Here is a 24,050-nt window from a genome sequence, read left to right as displayed (position 1 = left end):
TCATCCCTTGCTTCCCTCAGTGTTCATTACCAGCAATAGGAGTCACTGTATAACAGTATTTAACTGGATGTGACCCAGTGAGTGCAGCTGGTACCACCCTCCTTGATGTCTGAATTCAAACAGAGTTGATGGTAATTCCCCTAGAAAGTCTCATGCTGTTCCACTGTTTGAATGAACTGTTTGGGTGGCCAGTGTTGAATAATTGGACATTAAATGTCAAAATTGTTCAGCTGTACACTTTTATATACAGGAGAAACGGAACCTACTTGCCCGTTAATACTGAGATAAACATTCAGCTGAAGTTTTAAAGTTCTTAGTTCCCATGTGGACGGGTCACAAATGTTTGCTAGGGTAATACCGTTGGAAGTGCCTTCTGCTAATGTATGACGGTTTTTGTACGTTATCCAAGCGTGTACATATTTATTAGACCCCATATACAACATCTCATCATTATTTTCTTCAGGGGGTTTGTCAGGGCCTGTAGACTGGAACTGTCTAACTTTTAGGTTCTATTTTGCTCCTCCTTAATGTTTCCAGAGTTAGTGGTGGTCTATTCCTAACAGTTTGTTACAGTTTTGGAATAGCTAGTGCTCCTACAACACAGACCTTTTAATACTTTTGATAAGCCTGATCCTTGGATACGTTTTTATTTGGACGTTTTGAAATTCATGGCAAAATCTGTCATACCTAGCTAGTTCCTTCCCACGCATTTAGCCTTTGGAGTGCTCATCATTGGGGCTTGTAATCCAGTAGAAGACTTCCTTTCTTGATATCTAGGCTAGGCTGCCTTCCTTTAGTCTGTTTTTTTCATTGTTAATAGGGTTTGGTCTGTGCCTGATATTTTCTATGTCTTTACCCTGGCTAGACACTGGCATTGAAACTTTGAGTTGACTTTCTGTCTCCTTTCCTTTTAGGTGGTGTTTTTGCATTACTCCATTTGAAACCATTCTGCTTCCATTTGTAGGTCATGGAGTGTTATCTCTGCAGAAGTAATCCCTTTGATTTTTAGATCTTGCTATTACATCTTGTTGGCAAACGTGTCTGAGGTAGTCTTCAACCTTACTTCTCTCTCTTTTTTTGGGGGGGGGGGGGGGCTGAGGTAAGCATCCTTAGACTGAATTTGCTTTTTTATGGTTATAAGAGTTACCCAGTGCCTTTCAATTCACTTGTTGCTAGCTTGCTAGATTCCTCTTCACTGAAATTTTTCTGTCACTGGCCTTTCACTTTATGCTGCATTCAAGCAAGGCTGAAAGTTTTGGTGTCCTGTTAATGAGTTTGCTTCTAATCCAATGCATCTGTCGTTGTCTTCTTAATTTTCAGATTTGTCTGTTACTGAAGACTCTTGTTGTGTGCTTAATAATAATTTTCTGTACTTTAGGCTGAGCTCATTCTGTTTTTCTGTTTGGAGAGCTTATTGATCATATCTCTTGGCAATTCTCTGTGAGCTTGCTAGATACCTTGTTCGCTTGCTAGATACCTTGTTCTTTCTGAAGTCCACAGTTGCTGGCCTTGCACCTCATATCACTTATTAGTCTTTTGTGGACTCGCAGCATATGGTCTTTTGCCCGTCTATTGCTCTTGTATATATTCCCAGAATGCAAGCTTTTGCATAATTGTTTTCCACCTTTCGGTAAGGGATAGAGTTTATACCCTTGATAACCACATTGCCCGCTTTTTTCTCTCCGGCAGTTAGTAAAATGTGAATCCAGATCTTGATCCGTTGGCTCTTGAGTATACGAATTACTTCTGTTCTATTGTGTTTGAAAGAATATAAGATATTAGTCTCCATTTTTTCTGGTAATTTTATTTTATTTATTTTAGCTCAAAAGTTTCCAGTATTGATCCTTTATCTTTCAAGATGAGCCATTTTCTCAGTGGATGATTTCAAAGACTGAGACTCTGTCTTGCATAAGTAGAGGAAGATGGACTGGTGGTATTGCATTATGTACTTATTGTAAAGACAGATGGGCAGGACCATGTCCATATTCGTGTATAACGCTACCTCCCTTGCCTTTCTCTTTAGGGTGTTTGCTATTGCTCCAGAGAGCCTTTATCTCCTTTCTTAGTCTCTCTTTTCTTAGTCTATGCCATCTGCAGGATAACAGAGATCTGGATAGGGGTCCTTCAGTGCAGAGAATTGTTTAAAAGGAGAGTTAGGCGTTATGGGACTGTCTCCGTTACTGAGCTGCCACAGTCCTGGTTGGATGGAGTCCTCTAATTACAGGAAGATGGACCTGGTCCTATACATATAAGGTTGTGGTAAGTATGCAGCTTTTGTTTATATCTTCAGGCATCACAGATCTTATTTAACAATGTTAAGAATTAATTTTATAATAATTTTTTTGTTTCAATAACAGACAATTACTTTAAAAAAGAGCTTTCCAAACCATTTGCTTCCAGCCTGTGCCAGGGAACAGTTTGTTACATTAAAAGATGTGTTTACATTTATAAACCAATGTTTCAGTCCTTGACTCGTGTGTAAAAGTAAGGACTACCAGAGAAAATTACAAGTCGAGGATTAAAATCCTTTTTCTGTTGCTTTTTTCTGCATGTAAATTATTCTCATAGTACAGGTATGGTATTTTAATTTGTTTTAGAAACCTATTTATTCATCTTGTGTTATGCACAGAAAATACTTTCCCTGGAAACAATAAAAGAGGACCATATTTTTCAACTTGAAGTAAAGGAAATAGAAATACAGGAACTGAAAGCTCAAATTAGTTCTGGAGAAAGCAGGGAAGTTGCAGTTTTGCGCTCTCAGCTTATGGAAAAGAATAAAGAGGCTGATGGAAGAGAACAGCTGTTTAAAACCTTATCCGAGGAAGCAGAAAATCTGAAAAACAAAATGGCTGCAGTAACTCTGAAATGCGAGGAAGTTGAAAACACAGCAGAATCTGCCCAGCCTTCAAAGGTAAAGTGAAATGTTTCAAGCTGCTTTTTTTGTGGAGGTGCACTTCAATAGATATTTTATTCTTTACAGTCTCATAGATTTGTAGACGGTAGTGTTTCTTTTCACTGCCTGCGTTAGAGCAGGATAAATATTTGGACTTCCTGAAGTTGCATTTTGGGTTTTCTCACAGGGTTTTCATCTCCTGTTGTCATTCAATGTGTTATTTGCAAAGACACTTTCATTCATTAGTAGGAACGATAGCCATTTAAAGGTGTGAAGATACCAGTGGAACTGCCCACAATTGGTTTACAATGTTTTTGTTGCCTTAGCCCAGTCCCCAACTTCATTTATTCTTATTTTTTGGCAAACAGCTGTTAGATCTTCTATAGCTATTCAGACAGTGGTTATTCCCTAGTCAACAAAATTTGGTTTACTGTGCAGATGATCAACAGGTATGCAAGATCCTCTATTTCTTGGGGATGTGGGAATATGCTTTTCTCCTGATATTGTACAATGTTGGATTTGTAATTAGCATGGTTGTGGGGTTGCAGGAAGCTTGCTTTCTTGCAAAATACTATTTTAGATTTTTATGTTTGCATGCACCAAAGTTGTTGCTCAGTGCACATCTATTAGTATGTTGACATTTGTGTTGTGGATATGTTCTGGTGGTTTTGAATGACATTTGGGTATTTTGTGTGTTTGTGTATTTGTATCCATATACATATGTTTAGGATTATGGCTGGGTCACCGATAGCCTGTTTATTATGTATCTGAGATATAGATGCCAAGAAATTAGTTTGAGTTGAATCTTTGCATCCATGGCGAGAACACATAATAAGAGGTTATGATTGGTGACATGATCATAATTCTTTGTAGTTCATGGAGCTTTATCTGCTTCCATACCACCAGTTAAAGGGCAAAAATCGCTAAGTGTTTTGCGGGCTTTCAAAGTGCCTTAAATCAGGTATACCTGTTGCTCAAGCTGTTGCCGAGAGACTGACTGCCTGCCTGCTGTGATATTCAGAAAAGATGAGAATTTATTCTCAATTATCGTCTGCACTTTTGATTTCATATCTCTGTAATCTGTACAACTGTTTCTTTGCACCCACCCACCCTGTTCTTGTAGTGGTCTTATGTCTTGGTGGCTTTGAGATGCCTGCCTCTGGTGTAAAGTTGATACTGGACACCCCCACCCCCCCAGTCGCATTGCATCAGCTGATTCTACTGTTAATAGTGAGAACTTAGCAAAGGCCCACCCCTTTAGGTTCTGCATATTGAACTATCTCATGATCTTATGCCTCTTCACTTTCTACTAAAAAAAAAAAACAAAAAAGAAACTGTTTGATACAGATTTGCTGTATCAAGGATTTTTTGTAAGCTTCCGAGCAGTGTTCTTCAATATTTTTTTCCCCTTAGATCTGCTAGTTCTTTGTTGTCCTGCACTTTTATTGGCTTATTAGTGTAGCACTTTAAAGTATTCCTGGTGCCAGAAAGTCTGCTTTCAAATTTTCCCTTAGAACTAGCTGGTTTCTCAGTAGTAGCACTAAAATCTGAATCCCTGTGACTAGCACTTGCTCTAAAACCTGCTATAAAGCACTAGGAAGCCTTAAACTGATACAAGCACTCAAGGAGAAATTAATCCTAGGCACTAAACGGCCTGTAATTGTGTAGTACCTTGCCAAGGTAAGGGAAAACCGCTCTTGTACTTTACAAAAGAAACACCGAACCAGACCTGAATTGGGCATGTCCAAGGTCAGCTTCTGGTGACCTCTCCTGTCCACCTGGTGAATCTGGGCATACTGGGGCAATGCAGCAATTGCGTCATGTACACAGACAACCCTCTACTCCTACCACCCAACACTACAACCTGCAAGAGCTGCACTTACATAGCCAAACTGGAAGCAAAGCTCTTTCCAGCCAAGATTGTGCTAGAGAGTCAAGAGGAGAAGGTTAACACCTGCGCTACACCTCAAGCAACACATAGCCCTTCAAAACTCACACCACCAACATCCACACATAGTAACACTAAACCCACTTATGTGGAGGCCCTTAACATTAACCTGCCCAAGCAAAAAGGATCTCCGAAGCTGAAACGCAAACCAGTGTGTCACCAAACAGCACCTAAGGCAAGATAACGTACCCAACACTTTAGTCCTAGATGACTCTATAGTCAGTCACACTGATGTCCCACTCACCAGGCTGATCATGGAGAAAATTACTGTCAGCTGCCTGTCTGGTGCTAAGATCTGCCACATAACACATGCACTCAAGTCACTCCACAACAAGTACAAATATGACTGTCATTGTCCATGTTGGAGTGAATGACTATCTTGAGACGTACCTCCCTAGACTACATGAAAAGAGACATGGAAGAGCTCTCGGATCATGTGGCCCAGGCAGGTATGACCCTTTCTGCCATCGCCCAGAATGATACCACAGTATAAGGACAAAATGATTAACTTCAACAATTGGCTAAGTTTCTGGTGTCATTTAAAGGGGATCCAGTATCTGTCTGCCTGGGACGACATGATCGACAAACCATGATGCTTTGCCAGAGATGGTCTGCACCTTTCGCCCCTGGGATTCAGGTTACTGGCTAAGGCTCTTGCCACCCCATAGTGGCTTTTTTTAGGCAAGGCTCAAAGGACAAAACCACCGCCGTAACAGATATAAGCATGCAAAATCTGAAGATAATGCTACTCGATGCTAGAAGTTTAAATCTCAAAATGCACTCTCTCGAGTCGCTCCTAAAAATGGAGAACATCGATATCTGTGCATTAACTAAGACCTGGTTCCAGTACTAGGCTACAAGTCTTACCACACTTTTTGGCCACCAAACCAAGACCGAAGCACTAAAGGCGGAGGAGTGTCCATATTCACACCTCCAGGCTAGTTGCCCAATACAATGAATCTGAAATTCTACAGGCGCAACTAACACTAGGTAAGACTGAAATACAAATTGTAGATTGCTACAGATCCCTCACCATGCTCCAGATTCTCGCTACACCTTTCTAAATATACTGGAAAATATTAAGATGCAACCAAACACCCTAATACTGGGGGATATCAACTACTCTGCCATTAACTGGGAAAACTACTTGGTTACCAACACCTTTGCCCAAAGGTTTTTGGAATTCATAAATTTCCAATGGCCTATATCAACTAATCCATAGTCCCACCAGGGGGCTCAAATATCCTAGACCTGGTCATTACCAACATGGGGGAGATCGATGCTCCACACCGGTAGTCACCCTCTCGTTGGTCGGGTCTGACCATAAGCTAATCACCCCTGACGTCCCCCCCCCCCCAATAGAGAAACCTCCATAAAAACTCCTCCAAAGCCAGCTTCATGCTACTCAAATCAGAAATAACAAACTTCATGACACCCATGCAGATGGGAACTGAAAGTTCGACTGATGAATCCTACACTATGGCACTGTATGAGCACATCCACTCGTGCATGAATCATGCTATTCCAAATAGAACCTAGAAGGTCTCCTCCACAAAAAAGAACCCAATCTGGTGATCCCCTGCCGTAAGCAAACTATACAACAGAGGGAAAAAACTATTGCAGAAAAGAGGAAGATCCCAGGATGCAAAAAACTCCCTTACCAGCCTCCGTAAGAAGCTCAGATCCCTCATAAAATCCTCCAAAGCTAGTTACAAAAATAAAATTGCCAAAGATTCCAAGAACAACCACAAGGCATTCTATAGTTATGTCAAGAATCCTAAATGGCAATACTCAGATCCGCTCTGAGCTACAACAGAATGGCATTAAATATACTGATCCCAAGGATATTGCCAATATCCTGGCATATCGATTCAGTGCCAACTTCACCCCCTAAAGGGCCCATCTCAATACCAAAAGATTGCCAAATCCCGGTAATCGCGGCCACACGGGTAAAAAAAAAAACGCACTCTCCAAAGCTAAGAATACAGCATCCATGGGACCAGATTTACATCCCGGGCTGTGTACTACATGAACTACAAAATGAACTGGCACCTCAGTGTCATGTTTGATCATTGCCTCACCTCAGGCTTTGTGCCCAGTGAGTGGCGCACAGCTACACTTATCCCACTCCACAAGGGGGGATCTACCTTGGATCCCGGGATCTATCGTCTCATCAGTCTGATGAACCTTATCTGCAAAGCCATGGAATGCATTATCATGGAACTTTAAACAAAGACATTGACAAATTTCAAACACTGGACCACACCCAGTTTGGTTTTGTAAAGGGTCGATCTTGTCTCCTTAACCTGATTGACTTCTTCGAATCAGTCTCCTGGAGGAGGGTAAGGCAGTCCACACAGCCTATACGGAACTCAAGGCCTTCAACACCATCCCCCACTCTAGAATTGTAGATAAACTTACTAAGTTGGGCATTAATCCCTACATCACTCGATGGGTTGCCAACTGACTTACTGACCGAACTCACACTGCAAAAGTAGCTGACTCAAAATCCAACTCCAGGCAAGTAACAAGTGGAGTACCTCCGGGTTCAGTCCCGGGACCGCTCTTGTTTGGCATGTACTTTGAAGTACAGACCAGCACTAAGGGACTCTGGCTAACAAAGATCACAGATGACTGCAAACTGGGAGCCATTAGTGAATTCCCAAATGATGTGGATATTCTACAAAAGGGCCTTACAGAAACAAATGCTTGGTGCCAGAGCCATAGGCTCAAGCTCAATGCCAAGAAATGTATAGTTATCCCCTTTGGGAAATCCCATGAATTACCACACAAGTGGCAGTACAGTAAACACCGAAGTGTGATAAGGGACTTTGGGACACGGGTGGACAGTAGTCTCACCTTCGATAACCACATAGCTATAACGGTCAGGAAATCCTTCTATGTGGCACACCTCATCACCTAAGGGCTTTTCATCCAGAAAAAAGGTTCGTGTCCCACTGGTACTCATCTCTCATTAGACCCATTATAGAGTACAACGCCCCGTTTGGTATGTACCTCACAAGTCATCTGCAACAACTGGAAAGGCCACAGAAATACCTCACTAAAAGAATCACAGGCCTAAAGCAGATGCCCTATGCTGACAGTCTTAAACTCCAGCTATACTGTCGCATATCGCCTACTCTGAGGCGATCTCTGCTTAACATTTATTTATTTATTTATTTTACATTTGTTAACCGGGCTAGTCCAACTGGATACATGTCCATTTTCAGTGGAGGCCCGAGGAGAAAAGCTCCACTATCTAATGCATAATAACAAAAAAATACATTCAAAGTACATAGGTAATTTAAGACGCAACTAAAACAGGGATTTAAAATTACATAGGGAATTAAGACACAAGTAAAACAGGCATATAGGCTTTCCTTTCAGTAAGTTCAAAATTTCTACAGTACAGGTCAAAGTACAAAGGTAATTTGAGATTCAACTAAAACAGGCATTCATAATTACATAGGGAATTTAAGACTCAACTAAAACAGGCATTAAGTTCAAAAGGTGAAAACAGAGACTATCAAATTTCTTCAGTACAGGTATATAAAATGTGAGACAGAAATAATTAAGTAGTTTAAAAGCAAAAGATAGAGTTACTAGAAAATTTTAGTTTGAAGTTGAGAGAGTCAATTTCTCAGGTAGAGATGAAAAATAAAACGGAGAAATAGAGTTGGGAGACAGTGCAAAGGGTGCAGGAGAAGTTAGGAGGTACGTGATCAGCTAGGGTTATTGCAAGAGCAAAGCCAGTGATTGGTTAGAAAATGTTTCAGTTGAGTTTTAAATAGTGTGATAGAAGTTTGGGCTAAGAGGTCTGTAGGAAGTTGATTCCAAATTTTACCAACTGAGTTGGAAAATATAGAGTCACCTGCTGTATTCTTTGATAGAGAGGTTTGAATCAGTATTTTATTGGAAGAGCGTAGGGTTTTTAGGTTGTTATAGGGTTTTATCAGGGTGGAGAGCATTGGAACATACAAGGCCATGTCGAACCCAGTGCTGTTGGACATGCTACACTTAAAGAAATCCCAATCCCTCCGAGCTACATGCTCCAGTGATCTAAACCTGGTCATCGCAATGAACAAAACATGCTGGAGGGATAGGCTCCTGACCAAGAGACTCCCCATACTTTGGAATAGACTGCCCATACATGTCAAGTTGACCACCTCTTTGGACCTCTTCAAAAGGAACCTTGACAATTGGATGGGGAGATAGGAAATTCACCCCGGGATAAAGTCATTCGCCCTGCTAGACAGGGGACTGGGGAAGTAAATATTCTGGGAAGAAATAGCCAGGGAATTGTTATGCCTAGTCTTGTATAGGCCTTAGGGCCAATAGCCTAGTACCACTCTATAAAACACTTGGCTGATGCTATCATGCAGGCCGTTTACACTTACCTTTCATGCTTCTCAGTTGTCTAGATTTTCTCATAATGTCAAGATTACTGCTGCTTCTTTTTGTTGTTTTTCTCATAAAATCTGTGGTTTTCAGAGAAAGCACTGAGGATTGAAGTCACTAAGTAACGTACATTTGAGTTTGAGTTTATATCCCTCAATATGCAGGCGAACGCATCCTGTTTATTCTAACAACTTTCTATGTTTTTTTTTTGTTTAACGGGAGATTAGGGACATGTTTCTGCCTTCTGTCCATATGATTAACAAATTTGCTCTGCCACTGTTATTTGCTAGTCGGTACAGGCAGATTTGCTGCCTGATGCTGCACCCAACCATAACAACATAAGCAAGGAATGCTTAACAATTAAGGTCAGGTCCTGCTCCACTGTATTGATTAACCGATTTGTCTTTTTCCAGATATCAGGCATGTTTGAAGCCATGCAAGACCCAGCCCCATTTGACTGCCTATTCAGCAAAATCAGTTATTATACAAACACTCGCACTATGGACCAAAATGTACACCAAAAATTAAACTAGACTTGCTGGAGTGATTGGCTCCTAACTCTGATTCATCCCAAGGAATAAGTTACCATTGCAGGTCAAACAAAGTACTGTAAGTGCATGGATCTCCAGAAATCTGACAAAATGCAAAAAACGATCCAGCACAAGGAAGACAAGTGCCTGAATGAGTTTAATTGTGGCAAATATATAACATAATATTCAATACTGCAAACCAGTTTCGGCAATATATCAAGCCTTCCTCAGTGCATGAATAAGAATCTAGATGACACATCCTGGTATCTTCTTATATAGCCAAACATTTAAAGGTATATGCATATACAAAAAATATGTGCATTTTCAAAAAATTATATGTATGTTCAAAAAATTAGAATATATATCAAACAAATTTATGATTGGAAATGGAGGTTATAAATTGAACATATATAATGTAAAACATCACGAAATAAGTTCATTTTAACATCAAAATTGCATATATAACTTATTAAGAAGCAGACTCCATATGACTAGCAAATTTCGTTCAAACCTGGTTTGAATTGAGCTCTTAACCTGGTGATCCATGTAGATTCCATATTATTAAGTCTGTCATGCCAGCCTGCTTTTATATTTCTGTGCATTGCAATTTTATCAGTAATAGTAAATTTGAATTGTACAGTTTTATGAACCATGGAATGTTTCTATAGTGCATTAGTGATTTTTTTGGGTTCTAATAGCGCTAAGATGTTCACTAATCCGATGCCTCAGCGGTCTGGAAGTTTGTCCCACATAGAAGGACATACATGTGCAGGTTGCCAAATAGATAACCCAGTCCGTAGTACAATTGCCAAAAATTTTTATCTGATAAACCTTTGTAGAGTGTTGCAGCTAGTAAATTCTTTGGTCTTAAATATGCCTGTGGACTCTATCATTCTCATGCGATAGCAGTTGAGACGAAGGTCGGCTGTGGAGATATATTTTTGATTTTGTGGTTGGATATGTTATATTTGATTTAATTTAAATGATTATAATAGAATAATTTTTTGATGTAACCAATAGTTGGTTTAAGACATATCTTTATGTGATAGCAGTTGGAAGGCTGGCTGTGGAGACATATCTTTTAATTTTGTGGTCCCATGTGCTACACTCGATTCCAATAAATTGATCATTATATTCTTTTGATGCAACTACAAGTTGGTTAGGGACACCCTTATAGTGATATTATTTTTGATTTGTAGACCCTGAGTCTGTATGCATAACAACTTTAGTTTTATTGATCTGAATATTGAGGCTTCGGATCTGCTTGATTGTGTTTTGCTGGATATATATCGAGCTACTTTGATAAAGATAATATATACTACAGTTTCATTCCAGTAAAATTAACATGAGTGGCAAAATGGATTTTAAAGGCATTTTGCAAGGATTATCTGCTGATAAGGACAATTTGGATGTTTTTTGTTTGCAACTACCTGGGAGGGATGATGCGAAACACCTTTGTGGAATTTTGTTTAAAAAAATAACCAGAAATATGCGGGCTTTAAGAGCCAATATTTGGCACTTAAAATTGTTCAAGGCATATAAGTTGAAAAATCTAACACCCAGTGGACTAAGAATCTGTATCCAACCTCTGGTTGGTTTGATCGATGAACTGTCTAAAGATTGGGCACAGACCCAACATCAAGCTTCAGTGTTTGTTGACACCCTCATTTCTTATTACGAACGTATGATTGATTTACAGGTCACAGAAATTCATAATAATTGCATAGAGGCTCAAACTTTTGAGGCTGAGGATTTTTATCACAATCACTTAAGTTTGGCTAAGGATTTAGCTATATTACAAGAGCAATTAATTAAAAAGAAGACACAAAAATTCCAACGAGATATGGCCAATTACGACAAGAGTAAACCCTTTGTCCTACAAAAAAATGTAAGATTTTTTGACTCTAGTAACAAGGGTAATAACAAGAAAAAAAGACCCAGATCTGTTTTGAAGAAAAATACTCAATCAGTGGCATTTCAGAAGATGAGACATCTTCGGCCACAGACTATGACTGCCCTTTCTACCAGGGGTCCCCAGTGGCCAAACGCAAACCATCTGTAAACCCTTTAGGCCTAGGACACGCAGAGGGGGCAGAAAGCACACAAAACTCTACAACAGTTGTTGCAGAAGATTGTGAGCTAACAAATAATGCTAATAATGTACACAACATTTCTTCTTTTGAACTGTCACCTGTACATAATAAACTTTTGAATAAGGGTTTAAATTTTGTGCCGACATCTTTTGTATCCGAACACATACTTGCCAATGAGCTTAATGATTTTTGTAGACTTAAGATATTTTTTGCAGATTCTGATAACTCTCAAAGATCCACTGGGTTCCAGTTTGGCAGATCTGAGTTTCAACCCCCCATGGATAAACACGTGGCTATATTCAAGGAGTGTGTGATGAAGGATTTACATTTTAATAGTGGCTTTCATCCCATCAGACAGACATAATTTATCATTACAAGAGCAACAAGCATTACAAGAGCTTGGTTCCAATTGGAATATAGTCATTGTACCAGCGGATAAAGGGGGAGGGATTGTAGTCATGGATTGGGAAATGTATCAAACGGAAGCCTTTAAACAATTATCGGATGCCCGGTTCTATATACATATGGTGTTTGACCCTACACCTAATTTTAAAAAACACATTGATTCCTTTTTGGATCTGGCCACTGAACAAGGCATTATAGATATACATATTTGTAAACAACTCAAAGTTTCCGATCCCATTCCTCAGTATTTACACCTACTTCCAAAAATTCACAAACATCCTACCTGTCCACCTGGCAGACCTATTGTTTCTGGGAGGGGTTCCCTCATGGAACCTCTATCAGCATTTCTCACGTATTATTTAAAGCCAATATTATCTATGGTCAGATCCAGGTTACAAGATGCCACCAAATTTCTAAATATTATTGAGGATACACAACTTGAAGCTGACTGGTGGTTATGCACTCTGGATGTGACTTTATATACTAGCATTCCACATGATGCTGGTTTATCTGCCATAGCATACTGGCTGGAGCGGTCACAACTATATACTAGGGGATTTAACAACTTTATGATTGAATTGACTGAATATGTGTTGACCAAAAACATTTTTTATTTTAAAGGTCAAGCATATTGGCAAGTAAGAGGAACAGCTATGGGAACATCTTTTGCTCCCATATATGCTGATCTATTTATGGATTTTTTGAAGAACAATTTATATATGATTCTAACAAAAACATCTTTTTGGCGGATTTGGATATATGGAGACAATACTTAGATGATTGTTGGATGGTGTGGCAGGGGGACACTACCTCTGTACAAGAGTTTGTTAAATTCTTGAACGATAACATATGGGACATTCAGTTTACCTTAAATATACAACAACAAGAAATTGTTTTTTTGGATGTGAGTGTATCTAGACGGAGTGACGACACTTTGGCCACTCGGGTACACAGGAAGTTTCCTCAATATAACACACTTTTGCATGCATCCAGTAATCACCCCCACCACATAATCAACAACATTCCCAAATCCCAATTTTTACGTACAAAACATTTATTCTTCTCAGAAAACCCATTTAGAATGTGAACAGGATTTGAGCGATATCCTCATTAGTAGAGGATACAACAGATGCCAAATTACACAAAACTATTAACCAGGTCAAAGACATGCCTAGATCACAACTTTTACAATATAAACGTACTCAAGTTGGATCAAAGACATTAACACCACAACCCATTAGGTTTGTTACCACCTATGGCAGCAATACATCCTCATTTAGAGGGATAATTAATAACCATTGGGATATTCTGCGTGCCCACGAACACTTAAGTGACATATTGCCAAATAGATGCTCCTTTTCCTATCGTAGGAACAGGACTATCAATTCTTATTTTACACATTATAAAAGATATAATCCTCCTACATCTATCCAGACTATCCTATTTGGTGACCCTTTGATAGGTTGTGTTCCATGTGGCCATTGCAGTGCATGCAGACACATATTTAAGACCAAAGAATTTACTAGCTGCAACACTCTAAAGGTTTATCAGATAAAAAATTTTTGGCAATTGTAGTACGGACTGGGTTATCTATTTGGCAACCTGCACATGCATGTCCTTCTATGTGGGACAAACTTCCAGACCGCTGAGGCATTGGATTAGTGAACATCTTAGCGCTATTAGAACCCAAGAAATCACTAATGCACTATATAAACATTTACATTTTGTCATGGACTCTATGGGTAGACACAAATTTACACCAGGTTATCGTGCATGACCTACTTAGTTTGAGAAGTAAGCACTGGTAAGATGTTCTTCGTTTCACTGTTGCAGTATTCCTAATAGGGATCCTCTGCCAAGGGTGGCCCAACGTTCTGCCAGTATACCAAACCCTTTAGGTTGCTAAGAATACGCTGTACGTCATAAAGGTGACGTCTGTTGTACCATCCTCATAACTTCTTTGCCACCTCTGCAAATACCATCTTTGATCATCTGTCTGGACGCTCGCTTTGTTTGCTGGTTCACTAAGCCGTTTCAGATAAGTACCCCATTGGGTTTCTTTAGCTTGTAAGGTTCATGTCATCCAGAAAGGGTAAATGCCAGTGCAGGAAATGGATTCCCCTTAAAGATTGTTATGAGCAGTGCTTATTTTTGTATTGGTGCTTCTCACGACCATACGCCCTATTCTGTTTTCCAGGCTTTCATTCTGAAGACTCAGCATAGTCAACTCTCTGATCATATATTCAGAAAACTAGCATATTTAAGCATTTAATGAAAGATGCCATAGGATCATAGGACATTACTAGGCTATTGGATTTGAGACCCTTATAAGCCTAGCCAAGAGTTTAGCCCATTAGACAAATCAGCACCCAAAGCCCCTGTCCATCAAGGACACAGGTGGAATCCCAGGGGTGTGTTTTCTGTTTCCCATCCAGTTATCCAGGTTGCGCTTAAAAAGAGATGGAAGGAACTTCCTGCGCCCAGGGTAAGCCCTCCGCAAAGAAGAAAGTGGATCAGTTATTCATGAAGAAGAAAGCCAAGAAAGTTTGGTCCGATTCTTCAGCTGTGCCACCTCCGTCTGATATCTTGCTTGAGGCTAGTGAAAGCCCCGGAGGATTGTCCAGCTCCTTTGTTGGAGTAGACTGGCGTGACCTCTTCAGAGGCAGTCATGGATCTGGCTTCACGCACATCCTTGGAGGCCTTGTAAATGCCTGCTTCAGATGTTCAGCGGCTGATTTATTACTGAAGAGCCAAAGGGTATTTCTAAGACTTTGGTTTGGGAGGAGGGTTCGACTACTATAGTGTTGTATGCAGTCTAACCCTTCTCTGTTCTACAAGGCTGATGTCCCTTTTAAAGAAGAAACAAAAAGCTAAACATGTTTCTTCTCCTCCTAAGGACCCTCCAAGTGAATTACAGAATTTCACTCAAGGGTTGTTTAATGCCCTTATGGCTTTGAAGCCTCCTCAAGGAGTTTGCTCCAGCTCCCCTTTGGTTTTCTACTTCTCTTAGGAAGCCTAGGGAACAAGATTCCTCCTGAGGAGGAGTATTCGCATGAGGAACTCCTTGCCTATTCTTCCCAGATTCCTTCTCCCTTAGACTATCATTCTGAAGACCTTCTACTGTTCCTCCTGTTCTGGTTGCCTTGTTGGATTCCTTTTCTACTGCATCTCAGGTTCCTGATTCCAAGCCCCCTGCCCCCAAAAAGTCTGATACTTTTATAAGGTGCCTGATGATTGCAAGTTCCTTTAAGTGCCCATCTACCATTCCTTCCTGTGTGGTTAAAGATTACTCAAGATTTCTGGGTTATTTCCATAATTTGCCAAGGGTAAGGCATAGTATGAAATTCTCTTCCCCCTTTTCTTGGGCATTCCTCAGTCTCCTCAGGAACAGTTTTTTTTTTTCTGGAGGTTTTCAGGGTCTCTTGACTCTGGGAACTATTCAGGAAGATCCAGCTTCTCTAAGGGGAAGGGGTTTTATTCCAGAATGTTCTTTGTCCCTAGTAAACAGGGGACTTGAGAGAAATCCAGACTGGGTCTTCACCTAAACACCTTTTTGAAGGTCCCATCCTTTCCGATGTTGTCCCTTCAGACCTTGTTCCTCCTGCTGCTTCCTCAGGCTTTTCTATTTTTGCTCTATCTCAAGGATGCTTATCTGCATATCACTATTCACCCTGTTTTTAGGAAGTATTTGTTTCTCTGCTTCCTAGTATTTTCACTTCTGTACTTTGCCCTTTGGCCTCTCTACTGCCCCAATGGTATTCACCAAATGCCTTGCTCCTGTGATTGCTTTTTGCAGACTAAGGGGGTTGCAGTTTTTTCCCTCACTTAGACAACATGGTTTTTCAGGCTTCCTCGCCAGAGATTCTGTTGCAGCATTTTCACTTTGCCATTTCTTTCCTGTGAATTTCCAAAAGTCCTTCCTGACTCCTTCACAGGATCATGCTTTTCTGGGGTTGCAGGATCCAGACTTCCAATGCTGGCATACCTGCCTCTTGTCAAGGCCTTAACTCTCATTGCATTCTTTCAAATCCTCCTTCTGGTCTCTGTCATGGCCAGGGAGTTTCCAAGAGCTCTGGGTTTCATGGCCTCCACCATTCCTATGTTTCCTCTGGCCAAATTAAACATGAGAAAGCATTAGTGGTTTCTAAAGTCACTGATTTCAGCACTCCCATCCTCTAGATTTCATAGTCTGTCTTCCATGCCTCAAGCTGGAATTTCAGTGGTGGATTCGTCAGTTGTCACTCAATCCAGGGCTTCCTTTTCAACCTCCATTCCCCTCTCAGGAGCTGTTCAGACACTTCAGACATGGGATCGGGAGCTTCCTTCAGCTCTCTGAAAATCCAGGGTCTCTGGTCGTCTCTTAAAATAAAGGCCACATAAATGTCAGAGATGAGAGCTCTTCTGTTCGCTGTTCAAGCATTTTCATCCTGTTTTTCACTCCTGGGCCCCTCAAGGTGCTGACAGATAATACCACAGTGATGTGATATGTCAATAACAAGGTGGGGGGGGCAAGATCTTATCTCCTTTGCAGGTTAGCACTTAGTGTGAGAGTTAACTCTCCAATATCAAGTGATGCTTCAGGAGGTTTACATTGCTCAAGACAAAACATTGTGTCAAACTTTGAGCAGGTCCAGATTAAACTCCCACAAGTGGGTGCTTCACAGGGATGTGTTTCTGGACATTGTCCACCAGTGGGGTTACTCCTCAAGTACACCTATTTGCCTCCCTTCTGAACGGACAACTTCCTCTCTTTATTTTGTGCCAGAGCCCCATGTCCTCAGGCCCGGAAGGTAGATGCCCTTCTCTTTTTCTTGGAAGGGGATGTTTCTGTATGCTTTCCCTCCCCTTCCTGTCATTCCAAAAGTCCTGGTCAAGATAAAGCAAGATGCTCCCAAAATCTTGTTGGTGAATTCCTTTTGGCTCAGACAGCATTGGTTCTATGTTCTTGTGCATTTAGCCAAGGGAAATCCTCACAAATTGCCTCAGAGTGCACCTACTCACACAAGACAAGGGATCTCTCATCCATCCCCACCTGTCCACTCTTCAACGGACACCACTGGCGATTAGGATTTTGATTCCACATAGACATCCTTTTTTTCTGAGGACATGCTTCAGGTCCCGCATGAGACCGGGAAACCCACTACTAGGAAATCCTACTTGACCGAATAAAAGAGGTTTTCTGTTTGGTTTCTTCTCATAACCTGGATCCACTTTATGTAGATATTCCTTTGGATCTGTGTGAACTGCTCATTACTGGGTTGGCATATTCTTCTGTAAAGGCGCACTTGTCAGCTATTTCTGCTTGTTTGCCTTTAGAACCTCTCTTAGCCTTGATTTTGAGGTTAAACAGTTTCTTAAAGGCATCATTCATGTAAGAACTCCAAGGAAACCTGTCTGTCTTTCCTGGGAACTTGATCTTGTTTTTGAGAAATTGACCCAGGCTTCTTTTGAGCTTGTGGCTTCAGCTTCCTTGCAACATTGTTCTGTTCAGCTTGCTTTTACTTCTGCCATATGGGTGCCTGAGCTTCAAGCCCTTATGGCTGTTCCTCCTTTTACTAGTTTTTCCATAAGAACACTGTGTCCCTTTGTACTAATCCTTTTTATGCCCAAGGTGATGAATGGGCTGTCTCTTAATCAGTCTATTTGTTTGCCTTCTTTTTCCCTTCTCTGCAATCTGCTAGTCAGAAGGTTTTGCACAGCTTTGGATGTGCATAGACAACACATTTTATTTTGATAAGACTACATTTTTTTCACATATCTGATCAGCTTTTTGTTTCCTTTCATCCAAGCAAACTATTTCCTCTTGGATATCTAAAGCCATTTATTTTTTGTTAATTTCATGACAAGAGCCTTCCTTCCTTCCTTTTGTAATGGCTCATTCCCCTAGGGCTGTGGCTTTTTCTGGTGCTTTTTTTCAAGGGTTTAGATACTAACTCTGTTCTTGAGGCAGCTAACTGGACTTCTGTGCGTACTTTTTAACCAACACTATAAGTCTGATGTGATATCCAGTGCTAGAGCTGGATTTGCTAGGGCTGTCCTTCATTGGTTCCTAAAGAGCACTGTTTGGCCTTCCTCCTCCCACATTTCTTCCTGAGCTTTTGCACTCCCCCTATTATAAGGAATACTGCAACAGTGAAATGGAAGGACATAGTACAGTTGTGTAAAATCTTACCATAATGGTAGATGTCCTTCCTTTACTGTTGCAGTATTCACTCTCTCACTCTTCCCCCTCATTCTTCTCTTGCCTGGTACCTCTCATCCTTATACTGGCATTTCTGTTGGGGCTGTCAGTTTTTAGGATGGTACGCCTGACGTCCCCTTTATGCCCTACACTGTCCGTGACGTACTGCATACCCTTAGCAACCTAAAGGCTTTGGTATACTGGCCAGACATTGGGCCACCCTTGGCAGGGGATCTCTATTGTAAGGAATACTACAGCAGTGAAGAGAAGGACATTTACCATTATGGTAAGATTTTACACCGCTATACTTTATAAAAGGATGATGAGGACTTTAAAGCATGCCATATATATATATATATATATATATATATATATATATATATATATATATATATATATATATATATACATATATACATATATACATATATATATATATATATATATATATATATATATATATATATATATATATAGCTAAGTATCTTGTGGTCTGTGTGGTAGCTTTCCTCTAGCATTGTTCAAAGCAGGGCCTTTAGTGAAAAAAGCTCCAGGCATATTGCTTTTTCCAATATCATAAAGGCAAACTTGTCTTGTGGCCGGTTTACTATTATTTTTTTGATCGCACTTTATGCGATTTACATATGTGAGAAGTGCCATTTCACACACCGGAAGAAAAAATTCCATGATGTCGGACCTTGCAACAGTGAATGCAATACAGCATTCACTGTTGTGAAGTTCGACATTGTGATGCCGATCGCACTATAGTGGAGATTAGGAATGTACCCTTTCCCTTACTGTAGTCTGATTTTGGAGTTTATATATATATATATATATATATATATATATATATATATATATATATATATATATATATTGTGTGTGTGTGTGTGTGTGTGTGTGTGTATATATATATATATATATATATATATATATATATATATATATATATATATATATATATATATATATATATATATATATATATATATATATGTGTATATATATATATATATATATATATATATATATATATATATATATATATATATATATATATATATATATATATATATATATATATATATATATATATATATATACACACACATATATATATAGTGGTGTGCAGGGGGGGTTGCCCCCCTGCAGTTATTGGTGACCGGAAGGGAGCCTGTCAGTAAAGTAGACATGTTCGAGATTTCAACTTTACTGACAGGTTCATAGGTAGGTACTAGGCTGTCGGCCCTGGGGCATATATAAGCCCAGCCAAAAAGTAACCTGGCTTTTGCCACCCAAGTAAATTATTTTCCTGTGCCACTGTTGAGCAGAGCCACAGAGGTGATCCCCGGGGTGAATTTCCTATTTCCTATCCAATCAAGATTTTTCTTGAGTGCTAATGAGGAGCTTAGTTTGATATAGATAGGTAGTTTATTCCAGAGTATGGGAAGTCTCTGGGACAGGAATCTATCCCTCCGGCATGTTCTGTGTATTGTGGTGACAAGGTTTAGGCCCCTAGACCGTGTAGCTCAGAGGGACAGGGATTTCCTTAAGTGGAGCATGTCCAACAGCTCTGCGTTTGACATAGCTTTGTATGTTAGGCAGAGATCACATCTGAAAAGGCGATATGCGACGGAGTAAAGCTGGAGTTTTTTGAGACTGTCTGCATAGGGCATTTGTTTGAGGCTGGTAATCCTCTTTATGAGATTTCTGCTGCCTTTCCAGTTGTTGTAGATGTCTTGTGAGGTACATACCAAAATGAGCTTTGTACTCTATAATGGGTCTAATGAGTGATGAGTAGAGGGGAACAATGACCTCCTTTTTTTTTTTTTTTTCTGGATGAGAAACCTTTTGTGATGGTGTGCCACCTAGAAGGATTTCCTGACTACTGTGGCGATGTGATTATCAAAGGAGAGACTACTGTCCACCTGTGTCCCAAGGTCTCATCACACTTTCGGTGTTAAGTATACTACCGCCTATGTTGTAGTTCATGGGTTTAGAGTTTTTGTCAAAGGGGATGACTATGCATTTTTTGGCACTGAGCTTGAGGCCATGGCTTTGACACCAGGCATCCGTCTCAGTGAGGCCCTTTTTTAGGATGTCCACATCGTTAGGAGTTTCGATTATGGCTCCTAGTTTGCAATCCTCTGTGAACTTCGTTAGCCAAAGACCTTATGTGTTGGCCTGTACTTCGGAGAAGTAGATACCAAACAGGAGAGGACTCGGGACTGAAACCTGTGGTACTCCACTTGTCACTGGTCTGAAGTCAGATTTGGAGTCTGCTACTTTCACTGTGTGGGTTCTGTCAGTAAGCCATTTGGCAACCCATCTTGTGATATAGGGATTTATTCCTAGTTTAGTGAGTATCTATAATTCCAGAGTGGGGGATGGTGTCGAAAGCCTTGGCAAGATCTAGATAGGCTGTGTGAACCACCTTACCTTTGTCTACGGCTTTGGTGACTTTCAAAGAAGTCTATCAGGTTTAGGAGACATGATCTGCCTTTTACAAACCCGAACTGGGTGGGGTCCAGAGTTTGGAGATTACCAATGTTTTTGTTTATAAGTTCCATGATGATACGTTCCATGGCCTTGCAGACCAGGCTCATCAGGCTAATGGGGTGGTAGTTCCCGGGGTCAGTGGTGGCTTCCCCCTTGTGGAGTGGGATAACCATCGCTGTGTGCCTTTCAGCAGGCACAAAGCCTGAGGTGAGGCTATGATTGAACATGGTACTTAGGTGGGGTGCCAGTTCATTTTGTAGTTCGTGTAGAATGCAGCCTAGGATGTTGTCTGGTCCCATGGATGTGGTGTTCTTGGCTTTGGAGTGTGTGTTTACCTGTGCAGCCGTGATTACAGGAACTTTGCATTCTTCCGGTATAGAGATGGGCTCTTTAGGGGGTGAGAGGGGGGTAAAGTTAGCACTGAATCCATCTGCCAGGATGTTGGCAATATCAGTTGGGTCTGTATATTTAGTGCCATTGTGCTGTAACTCAGAGCAGATCTGAGTGTTGCCATTGAGATTCTTGACATAGCTATAGAATGCTTTGTGGTTGTCTTTAGAATCGGTGGCTATTTTTGTTTTCATAACTAGCTTTGGAGGATTTTGTCAGGGATCGCAGCTTCTTATTGAGGCTGCCCAGGGAGCTCCTCCACTCATGGGATTTTACCCTCTTTTGCAACAGTTTCTTCCTTCTGTTGTACAGTTGGTTTATGGCAGGGGACCACCAGATTGGCTTCCTTTATTTGGAGGATAACATCTTGGTTCTGTTTGGGATAGCACGATCCATGCACTCATGTAAGTGCTTATAAAAGTGTAATTGTGTAGGATTCAGTAGTCATAACTGTATTGTCCATCTGCATGGGTGTCATGAAGTTCACCACTTCTATCTTAGGCATGAAGTTGGCTTTGGAGACATTTTTTACCATGGTTTCCTTAATGGGGGGGGGGGGGATGGGTGCAAGATGTGGATATCTAGGGGAATTTAGCTTATGGTCGGATTGGACCAATGAGGCGTTTACTTCAGGTGTGGAACACCGGTCATTCATGTTGGTAATGACTAGATCTAGGATATTGTTGCCCCTGGTGGGGGTGTGGATAAGTTGAGCCAGGGCATTGGAGTTTATGAATTCCAGAAAGCGTTGAGCGAAGGAGTTTGTACATGAGTAGTTTTCCCAGTTAATGGTGGGGTAGTTGAAATCGCCCATTATTAGGGTGTTAGGTTGAACCCTAATATTTTCCAGTACTTTAAGAAAAGAGGAGTGGGAATTCTGGGGCATGGTGGGTGATCTGTAGCAAGCTACAATTTGGATTGCAGTTTTGCCCAGAGTTAGTTACACTTGGATAACCATGGCTGCATTAAGCTGAGCAACATGCTGCCTTTCAGCATTTTTTTCGTTCAGTGTTCTGATTTACGAACATGTGGTTCAGACATCTGCACATTCGAACAAAGTTGTTTCGAGGAAGTAATAGTAAACCTTGTGCCCACTTGTAATGAGGAATTCCAGCATTCGCTAGCCACTTCAAAGACTGTAAATATCTTATGGTTTGGAAAGTCCATTTACGAGTATGGTTAGATGTACATTGACTGTGTGAGTCCTTGGAATCCACTCCTTCAAGTGAGTATAATGCACAGTCTGTTTCCAGGAACTGTCAGACTTCCTCTTCAGCCAGACTGGTGAATTTGTCTAAGTAAGATCAACATGCGTATGTCCATAGCATCTACTGTTATTACTACTGCATTTTGTACCAGATACTGCCTGAAAGGATGGTGTGGGTTTCCTTCCAGCATTTAGTGTTTGCATTCTGTACTTTTTCATAGTCCTGTTCATCCTTGGCCATATTATCTGGAATTGGTTGCCACGTTAAGTCTCCATTTGTCTCTCAACGTTTTCTTATGAGTTGCTGTCATTGCATAAGCTGTTTTGGAGAAAGGTGTTCTGCGTCATCTGGTTCCTAAAGTTTGCAATCTATGATCTGTAATCCTGACACCCTGTGTATATGTTACTGCCTCAATTTCCCATAAGATGCCCATTCACATCGATGGGAAGCATGTTTCAGAGGAGTTATCTTTGAAACTCATACCTGTTCAGCATATTGTTTATGTTGTGGACTAGGTTTAGGACCTTAGAACTTGTATTTCTGATGCTTTTTGTTTTGCAGATATGTAGCTAATCCATCGGTGTAAGATCAGGGTGTCTGCACAGCAGCATGTAGGTAACTGAGTACAGGGATAGGGCTTTGAGATTGTCTGCATAGAACTTGTATACTCTATGTATTCTTTTTATGAGAAACGTCTATGGTCTGTCGAGCTGTTTTCAAGTGCCTGGTCAGGTACTCGCAGAAAGGTGTGCTGTACTCCCATGACTGGTCAGATGTGAGCCAAGTGCAGAAGAACAAGGAGCTCTTTGGACCCAGATGCCATGCCCTCAAGTCTAAGTTGTGCAACATGCAGCCATTTCTCAGTATGGTAGACCTATGATGATCACAGGTCAGGTTACTGTTGACCTGCATCCCCGGATCCATGACCATTGGGTTCACTTTTAGAGGTGTATTATTAATATGGTAATTTCAAGGGACAGCAGTCTTTTCAAAGGGTGCTGTTATGTATTTTTTTCACATTGAATTTTAGTCCATGGTTCTGGCACCAGTTTGTTGGTTTGAATCAGGCCCTCTTGAACAGCGTCTATAACTTCAGGATATTCGATAACCACATCTAGTTGGCAGTCCTATGCAAACTTGGGCCAACCAGCACCCCTTTGTTTTCATTTGACTTTAATGAAATAGATGCTAGAAAGGAGAGGCCCTAGTACCGATCCCTGTGGGAGTCAACTAATGACTGGCCTCTCTGTGGAGGTGGGATCCCCGGTCAGTGAGCCAGCTGGCTACCCATAAAGTGACATGGGTTTATACCTAATTTTGAAAGTTTATCTACAGTACTCAAGAGAAGTATTGTGGCGAACACCTTGATCAGGTCAAAGGCAGTGTCACTGTTTTGTTCTTGTCCATAGCTTTAATGACCTTCCTAAAGTCCACCAGGTTAAGTAGATTGACCTGCCTTTTGACAAACCCCAGCAGAGTAGGGTCTGTTTGTAGATTTCCTGTGT

General features: G+C 40.7%; 1 protein-coding gene across 9 annotated transcripts in view; it reads left to right on the top strand.

Moving 5' to 3' along the window:
- The window catches only part of CEP55 (centrosomal protein 55), a 352,577-nt gene that overhangs the window by 33,699 nt on the left and 294,828 nt on the right, over positions 1 to 24,050 (top strand). For all 9 annotated transcript variants that reach the window (XM_044056672.1, XM_044056671.1, XM_044056669.1 and 6 more), the window contains exon 3: positions 2,630 to 2,911. In XM_044056672.1, the coding sequence (XP_043912607.1) occupies positions 2,630 to 2,911 (282 nt within the window). The remainder of the gene's footprint in view (positions 1 to 2,629; positions 2,912 to 24,050) is intronic.

The sequence above is a fragment of the Protopterus annectens genome, chromosome 14.part0, assembly GCF_019279795.1.
Source record: "Protopterus annectens isolate FY-2018-M chromosome 14.part0, PAN1.0, whole genome shotgun sequence".
Classification (NCBI taxonomy): domain Eukaryota; kingdom Metazoa; phylum Chordata; order Ceratodontiformes; family Protopteridae; genus Protopterus; species Protopterus annectens.
The sequence above is the reverse complement of the archived record's forward strand: the minus strand, read 5'-3'. Positions and strand labels throughout refer to the sequence as shown.